Genomic DNA, 9,269 nt, shown 5'->3' on the forward strand with positions numbered 1-9,269 from the left:
GTGGATCCATATACAAGAACATGTCATGTGGTGTTAGACATCTCCTATTGTTTGGACTACAATACAACCACTGTCTATTGCAATAGCTTTACTTTTCTCTTCCCTTGAAAATTGCCTAGTGGCCGACTCAGAATTGAGAAGGAATCCTTTTTTCAACGTAGATACAAATACCCCAGAACACCAGGAAGAGAACAGGTAGAGAAAAAACAAAAACAAGGAAAGAAGCCTGACTCACAAAAACTAGAGAAAAAGGATAACTAACAAACACAACTAAAAGTAAGAAAAACAACCAACACAAAACAAACTAAGATAACCATCCAGCAACAAACCCACACCCAGATATCTACCTATAAAAACAAGCCAAAGAATGCTACAAGAGGTCAAGGAACTAGTCGGAAATACGAAGACAGGGAAAAGGGAAACTTGGGTCTGCTGTAAAAAGAAGAGAAGGTCCAGATCTGCAACACCTAAGAACAATACCGAAAGGAAAAAAACAGGGGAAAAGAAAAGAGAGAAAAATGGGAAGAGGAGAACAGGATCAGTCGGGGAAGATCAGTCAACGTTGAAAAAAAGGATGCTTAAATCGGCTCAAAGAATACACCTAGAAAATGCAAAGATATTACAACACTGTGAGGATGAGACTACCATCACTTATCTATGTTCTCTCTTTTCTCTTTGTGCTCCATTCCAGAAACACCACCCCCACTATAATCAAAGCCAGATTTGGAAAATTGTTCTGTGAAATCACTTAATCTCTGCAACCCTCCGTCGAATTATTCACCGTGTTAAATCGATTAAGGAATTTCTGCCACTCAGAGTTTACCCAAGAAATTTCAAGCTCAATGCACCTAGAAAATGGCCCCATGGGGTCAAACATTAAGTAATTGGGTTTCTATTTTTTCTTTTTTTAAATCAACAGATCTGGAAAAAAGCTCAAACAATACATAACTGCTGTTGTATTGTAGATCTAGTTTGTGTTTGTTGTTGTTGTTGTATGAACCTGAAGGAAAAGCTCAAAAGAATACACATATAATTAGATATTTTAGTTATGGGTTCGATATCCTTTTACATACATAACCTCCGTACAGAGAAGGAAATAAATTTCAAAATACACCAGACTTCACATATGTCACTAAACATACCGTCTTATATGATACACAAGATCCAATGATTATTTAATTGTATCTGCTTTGGAGATAGATAATGATATATTTGTAGCAGATATTGTTGTATCTGACCTCTCGTGAGAAGTTAGTCCTCAGCCAAGAAGCTTTAACCACTTGTACAACAGGATGGCTATAGCAAATAAAATAATTGGAAGAGCAATTATACCTCCAACAATCCAACACCACTGTCCAAGGGTTGCGGAATCAAAGAGAGGAATGCCGATGTTCATGCCAAAGTAACCTGAAGCCACGTTTGCTGAGTGGATCATCATAGTTGCTGTAGAAATAATTACGGCCACTCGCAGGAGTTGATTCTGTTTGTCATCCAATACGATGTTGATGTAGTCCTCTGTGTTGTGGATGTATTCGCACAGCTTTAAAAACCAAACAAGAAGAATTACAGCATTAGAATTATCTTGACAGATTCAGAAGGCTCGTTTTCTTCTTTATTATTATTTTATTTTTTTTCTCCTTTGTCTTCATTGCTGAAAATTTTAAAAAGATTTTTTTTTTGGATGGAGGACAAAGAAATCAAAGACAAAAGACATGAGGTATAGGACTGCATGATAAAGAATTTAACCAACTAGAAATATTGACACGTTCCTTGATTTTGTATAGTTAAAAGGAGTTGTCATTATTTTCATATAGCACACTAAAGTCGTATAACATCATTGTAATTTCGGTATACACGTCATTGAAGAGAAGATCAGCTGTGCTATATGCACATAAATTTTTCATAGAACCAATCACAGAAGAAGGGTGGAACCCACATGTGGAACACTTATCATTTCCCCGGGAGGATTGGGAAAAAGGAAGCGGGGAAAGTAGATGGGAGGACGGAAACAGTTTCCTTCATTTGGCGGGAAAGAAAGGGGTAGAGAAAGAAAAACTTCATCAAAATCAATCTTCCCAAAATGTATGAAGAGGAAAAAGGGAAAAAGGGAAACATTTTACTCACATTTTCCCCCCTTCAAATAAACACCCTTTTGCTAATAAGTAAAAATATTTTGGTGAAACAAAAGTAACACTTTCTGCTCAACCAAGACAGACAAAGAGAGTACCCTCTGCTCTGTTGTGCTTTCCATCCCTCCTAACTCTTCTTTTTCCTCTAAAGTTCCCAAATAACCAAACAAATCTACTTTAGGGGTTAGAAGTAGGGTAGCATTATCTAAAAAGTAAAAACGAAGAGAAGTTTAATGTACCGTCGATAGTTTGTTTAATATTCCTTCTATTTGCACAAAGTAGGCTCCCAATAGCATTTCCAACTCCTCAACATTTGGTTTGAGATCACTTACATCTATAGTACTGCTTTTGCTGCTCACGTCCTCATCACTGAAAATCGAAAACCAAGAAACATGATGAATCACATTGAATTAAAATTTATTAAAAACTAAGAACAACTTCTTTGTTTATTAATGCCTTAATAGTTATAGGTGAAGGTAAAATCAATACCTAGACAGGGTTCAAATTAGATTATGAGATTTATCGGGAAAACCAAGATCAAACCTAAACTAACATTGAAAAATTAGACTATGAGATTTATTGGGAAGTTACTCAGTGTTGCTGCAAAACCAACATTGACAATGTAGTTTTGCAATAATGTCTTGATGATCTGTGTATAATAAAGACATGCAAAGATATTACAAGAATCTAAATGGAAATTAATTTACCTGTCATTGCCCGATTTAAATGCATTTGCATCATTCCCTAGTTCATCTTCTAAACCTTCAAATTGCAAGGTGGCAAGCCTATCAGTCAAGTACATTTGAGCCATATCTAAGTCATCATCCAGTAGATGTTCAAACTCATCCCTCACCTATAAAATATACGGCATAATATCATTATACTGGATCAATTAGCTACTTTTCCGAACAAGAATAAATTTTTTTATAGAAAAAGGAAAAAGAAAAGAAAAATCCCTTATCAAGAATTAATATGATGAAATGGAAAGCAATTAATGACACTAAAAAGTGATGAGTATTAAAGAAGTCAATGCGATAATACTATACCTTCTGCACACGCCCAGACAGAGCAACCAAACGACCTTTTATGACTCTCACGTGTTTGAGATTATGCGTACTGGTTTTAGCTGATAACTCATCTAAAGCTGGATATGCCTCTTCTTCTAATGTGGAAGTCTGGATAAATACACCAACATGGATTTGTAAAAATTACATCTCTAAAGAAACTGAAATTAGACCACTTTGATGACATAGTTAAGCATTAACTAAAAACTGAAAACTCAACTTCTAGTGAAACATAATTTGTGAAAAAAGAAAAAGAAAAAAGGTGAATGCATTCAAAGACCAAGCATGCTTCAACGGTATCTCAGTAAAAGGTCCACAACCAACAAGAAGATTGATTCACGGCATTTGATGCATGATTTACGTTGTTTGAAAGATTTAAATCTATCGTTCTATCTGTTGATAAGATACAGATAAGAACGACAGGCTGGAAAAGTTCAAGAAACACCAGTACTAGTGCTGATTGAAGGATGTTAGCACAAGTTTAAGAGTGAATAGGCAAAGTGTCAAAGGTTTTTTTTTTACCAAACAGGTAGAAGAAGCTATTTGGATTTTTCTAGTGAAATTATAATTCTGTCTTTCTTAATTCTGTTAATTGACTTGGCCAGCTAAACTAATTGGCAAATTCAGCTTTTCCCATAAAGGGCATATTAACTCGCTTTTTGATGGATAAATTGAACACATGAAAGGTGTCGAAGACCTAAAAAGTTGTGTGATGCCAAATTATGGTTTAAAGATCTGAGGATGTTGCTGCAAGATGATGGGGTGGTTAATGGTGTCATAAATTCATCTAAGATACAAAAAAAATCAGGGTGCTTATATATTTCATGATGTACACAGAAAATATAAAGAAAAACATAAATAAGAAGTATAATAAACTACCATCACGTCCATGATTTTGTTATTTGAAATGAATGAGAAATCCCATTTTGAAAATACGAGACATAATGTAAATGCAGTTTCTTACCCAATGAAAGCTTGATCAAAACTGTCAATTTCCCTAAAACTGATATGCTAGTTTTTTTTATCACAGCTCAAGTGAAGAAGTAGAAATACAAAGCAAAAGCGTTAGGACATATATATATTAATAGTCATACCTCAGATTCAAGGCCCCTGCAGACAGATTCTAGGCAAATCTCAAAAGCTCTGAACTCAAATGGCAATGGCTTTGAGTTCCCCCTATTTGACCCTTCATCTGGTGATTTAGGACTGCTATCACTTGCCTCCAGTGGCGTATTAGAGGGTGATTGTTTCATAGCTTTATCGCTTCCCATAGTGGCCTTCACAAAGCAACACAATCAATCATACACCTCTTTTTAAATTATATCAATCGTTAGGTGGTGTCATGATGCTAAAGTTTCTTTTTTCTTTCTTTTCTTTTTCTATCAAAGTAACAATAAACTGGATATATTATTCTCTGCTTAGCAATATTTAGGAAAAAAAATTAATTAACGAACAATTTGGGCTTGTAACTATCATCTGTCCACTTACGTTTATTAACTATTATAATTGGATCACCCAAAAAAAATCACTTTTTTTGCAATTATATTGCAAAATATATATATACAATAATAAGGAAAACGGAAATGGCCATTGCCCAGTGCTGGTCTACATTAGTCGAGGATTCCAGATTGGGTGGATTGGTATGGATCTAACTTTTCTTCTTATTTACACAAAGTCGTAGTTCATTGCACTAAAACCCACATTCTCATGGTTATAAGCTCGAATTTTTAACAATTATATTAAAAAAACAGGATGTCTTAATTTTTGATCCTGTAAAAAAGTGTAAAAAAAATTTTCTCAGCTTGCTCAATTTTTTTCATGTTGTGTTGTTGACACAAAATTCCAAAAACAAAATTACACTAATTTCACCCAACATATTGACAGATCAACCCACTAAAATAAATCATCAGAAGAATGATCACACTAATCACATCAAAATTAAATTAACTTCATGATAGAAATGAAGAAAAGTACTTACACCAAAATCAGAGAGCTTGAATTCGAGATCGCCAACAAATGAAATCATAAAAGGGTCTTTAGGGTTTGGTACCAGAACTTCATTTGCAGTTATAATCGCTTTAATATGTTCCAAATTCACAACAATAGCCCTCTCTCTTCGGAGAATCGCAGAGGAGTTCGAGAGCTCTGGTTCAACAACCCTCAAATCCTGAGCCTGAACTCCACTCCTCCGCATTATCTCTTGCTTCCCAAGCTCTTCGATTCGAGAGTTCCCCAATTTTGAGACGACGAACCAGGTCCTCACTCCGGAGCCCTTCCTTTTCGCCTGAAGCTGATAGGGAATGAGAAGAGAAGTTCGATTGAACTCGATCTGATCCGCCATTTTCTAGACAAATTCGAGCTAGGGTTTTGGTGGTGAGATAGAAAAGACTAGGGATTTGTGCAGGTGAGATTTGGATACATATATATATATATATATATTATATGTATATTCAACGAATTTTTAAAAATCATCTGGGGGCGGGAATGATGGTTAGTTGGGGGTAGTTTTAATTAGAATCATGCGCATCTAGAATTTTCACAACTATTGGAGAATGGATATTCTAACATACACACCCTTTTTGAGGTTGTACCATATATATTTTTAAATATATCATTTTCTTCGCCTGAAGCTGAGAGGGAATGGGAATGGGAATGGGAATGGGAATGAGAAGAGAGGTTCCATTGAGCTCAATCTGATCCGCCATTTTTTAGACAAATTTGAGCTAGGGTTTTGGTGGTGAGATAGAAAAGGGTTTGATAGTCCATCAATAGAAATAGGGATTTGGGCTTAAATGGTAATCGTAGCTGATACAGGTGAGATCTGGATACATATAAGTTACATGTATAGTCAACGAATTTTTAAAAATCATCTGGGGGCGGGAATGATGGTTAGTTGGGGTAGGTTTAATGGTTTTTTCCTATTTATCAAAATAATAATAATAATTCAGCTCAAAAAAAAAATAATAATAATAATTATAATAATAATATTTTTTTTTTTTGTTCCTCTTTTATTTGTTTTAAGAGTGAATTGTACTGGCGGTCTTTATAGTTTGGGGTTTGTGTCATTTTGATTTCTAACTTTTTAATTGTAACACATTTGATTCTGAATTTTGAATCTTATTCTAAATAAAAATAATTGAAAATACTATTATATTTTTTCAAGGAAAATTTGTCAATTTGATAAAATATAAACTAATTTAACAAAAGTAAATGTCAAAAAAAATATTTTTGAATTTTTAAAAATTGTTTTTATCCACTAAAGATAAATTTATGTAAAATTGATAAATCTTTTAGACATTTATTTATTTATTTTACCAAATTAATTTTTGTTATGTGCTTGAATGATAACCATGTAATGGGTGGTTGTTTTTGTTTTCGTTAAATTAATTTTTATTTTTCCAAAAGTCAAATATGATGACAACTTTGATATCATTATTAAACCAATCCATTAAATCAAAAAATTTAAAACTAAAAACATTTCATATATTAAATATTAAAAGCTTAACAAGTACCCATTATATGATCATCATCCAAACATATAATAAAAATTAATTTGGTAAAATAAATAAATGTCTAAAAGATTTATCAATTTTACATAATTTTATATTTGGTGGGTAGAAAAATTTTTAAAAATTAAAAAATATTTTTTGACATTTTTTTTTGTCAAAATAGTTTATATTTTATCAAATTGACGATATTGCCCTTGAAATTAAGCAATGATATCTTTAATTGTCTTTATTTAGAATAAGATTCAAAATTCAGAGTCAAATGTGTTACAATTAAAAAGTCTGAAACAAACTGTTAGTCTAATTCGCCCTTGTTTTAATTTGAATCAGGCGCATCTAGAATTTTTACAACTATTCAAGCATGGAAATTCTAGCATACACACCGCTTTCAAAGTTGTACTATATGTATTTTTAATTATGTCATTTTCTTTTTTAATTGTGACCAATTTTCTTCTTCAATTATGATATTATTTTAATTATGACTCATGAGTTCTTTAGTTATAACATTTTTTTTTTAGTTATGACTCAGAAAATATAAAATTATGATATTTTTTTAAATTATAAAATATATATAATACACAACTTTGAACGAGTATATAACATAATATTTCTCATTCAAGAAACATAGAGAATTGTCAAAAGTGAGAGATTCATGAGTTCACATGTAGTATGTATTTATTTTGTGAAAATTTTCTGTGCACTTAAATTTTCTTGAAATTTTATCAGTGAAAGTGAAACTTACATAAAAATATAGAAGAGAGATTTTTTTTTAATTAAAAGTTAAAATTCAAATATTTGTTGATATCATACAAAATTTAATTTATAAATGACTCCAACGACTTTTAGATGTTCAATTATGCATAATAGTTTTTTTTTTATTTAATTTTTAGATGGGAATTCATAAAAAAATGTTTTTCTTACTATATATAATCAAGTAATCATTTATTTCCTAATCATTCATGGGTTACAAAGTCCATTCTTTACAATCTTCATATAAAAAAAACAGTGCTATGTATTATGATGTAAATAATGGACACAGATTGTCTCTAGTCAATTTTGTGAATTAGACAGTATTATTTGAGTGTGTGGGGTCTATCATGGGTGCAACTTTGATAATTTGAACCGTTTAATGTGTAAATATCATCAAGAATTTCATTCCTGTGAAAAATCAAGTAGATCAGATATTGATAGCTACTTGATCATTACATATTTTTGTCAACAATTTATTTTTAAAATCATATTTACTATTAATAAAAAAAATGATATGACCAAGTGTCTATCGATGTCCGATTAACTTGACTTTTTATAAGAATAAAATAATTGACGAGTTTTACACATTGAATTATTTGTATTATCAAAATTAGACTCACTGTAAATCCTACGAACCTAACAATGGCCCCGTTTGGTAAAACTGTGAGAAAGTGATTATAACTTATAACCTAACAGCTTATAGCTTATAACTATGAATATAAGTTGATTTTTTACTTACAAATTAAGTTTCTCCTTCCCCACTCAAAGAATAAGTTGATTTTTTGACTTATAAAAAGCTATAAGCTGTATTGTTAAACTGAACTAAATACATCAAAATAACTTAAATTAAGTTAAAAGCTGAAATAAGTTAAAAATAAGCCCTACCATACAGGGCCAATACACTCTAATCTAATCTCAGACTAGAAAACATCCTAAATAATTTTGAAGTTAAGACTTTTGTCAACTAATGATGAGTATATTATACTAGATATGTTATTTTTATAATATAAACGAAAACTGAACGAAATATTATAATAAAAACATTATCACTCTGTTTGTTTCTAATTTTTAGAATTTATTTTTTAAAAAATTTTATTTTTTTGTATTTTTTTGTTTTCACTAAATTTTTTTTAATATTTTAAATAATTTTTTTTAATTTTTAAACACACCTAACATAAATATACTTAGAAAGTATAATATTTGTGAAAAAGAAAACCTTAAAAAATTCACTAAATACCAAAAATAAAATAAAATAAAAGAAAAGTACATTTTTCATATTTTTGTGTATTTATTAATTTTTTAAAATATTTTTTCACAAATAATTTACTATTTAGATATATATAAGTAAGGTACATTTAAAAAAAATAAAAAATTTGCTTAAAATTTAAAAAATATTCACTAAAAATAAAAAAAAAAACACGAAAAAAAAAACTCAATTTTCAGAAAATTAAAATCAAATACACAACATAATATATATATATATATATATTTGTTTGAAAGGTATTATTTCAATATTTGTATAAAAATGTTATTTTATAGTGAGATTTGGTGGATCAATGAGGACATACAATACATCTATAGCCTAGTTCAATAAACAAATAAATAATAAGAAAAATGATATATAAGTTTACCTTTTAGACTCATTTTTTAGATTCAGTGTCAAGAAAATGATAACTAATCATCTTCTTGACACATTACTGGGTCTAAAAAATTATCTTCTTAACACATTACTGAGTTTAGAAAATAGATCTAACTCTCATGTCTGAATAACAATACTCAAAATAATAATTACATCCACCCTTGAAATAAACCAAATCTTT

General features: G+C 30.6%; 1 protein-coding gene across 2 annotated transcripts; it reads right to left on the reverse strand.

Annotated features, from left to right (window-relative positions):
- Positions 1-1,007: 1,007 nt before the first annotated feature.
- On the reverse strand, positions 1,008-5,992 carry LOC114268151 (magnesium transporter MRS2-F). 2 transcript variants are annotated; one of them, XM_028209270.2, is made up of 6 exons: positions 5,172-5,991; positions 4,288-4,470; positions 3,176-3,304; positions 2,837-2,982; positions 2,369-2,498; positions 1,008-1,540 (listed from the first exon to the last, which is right to left on the reverse strand). In XM_028209270.2, exons 1-6 carry the CDS (start codon positions 5,532-5,534, stop codon positions 1,259-1,261), a joined length of 1,233 nt encoding a protein of 410 aa, XP_028065071.2. In that variant the 5' UTR covers positions 5,535-5,991; the 3' UTR covers positions 1,008-1,258. The 2 variants fall into 2 exon arrangements, with proteins under 2 accessions (XP_028065071.2, XP_082756280.1); XM_082900154.1 differs by lacking the exon at positions 4,288-4,470 and having other exon boundaries at positions 5,172-5,992.
- Positions 5,993-9,269: the final 3,277 nt, after the last annotated feature.

Source organism: Camellia sinensis, chromosome 12, assembly GCF_055761805.1.
Source record: "Camellia sinensis isolate YWXY chromosome 12, ASM5576180v1, whole genome shotgun sequence".
NCBI lineage: Eukaryota > Viridiplantae > Streptophyta > Magnoliopsida > Ericales > Theaceae > Camellia > Camellia sinensis.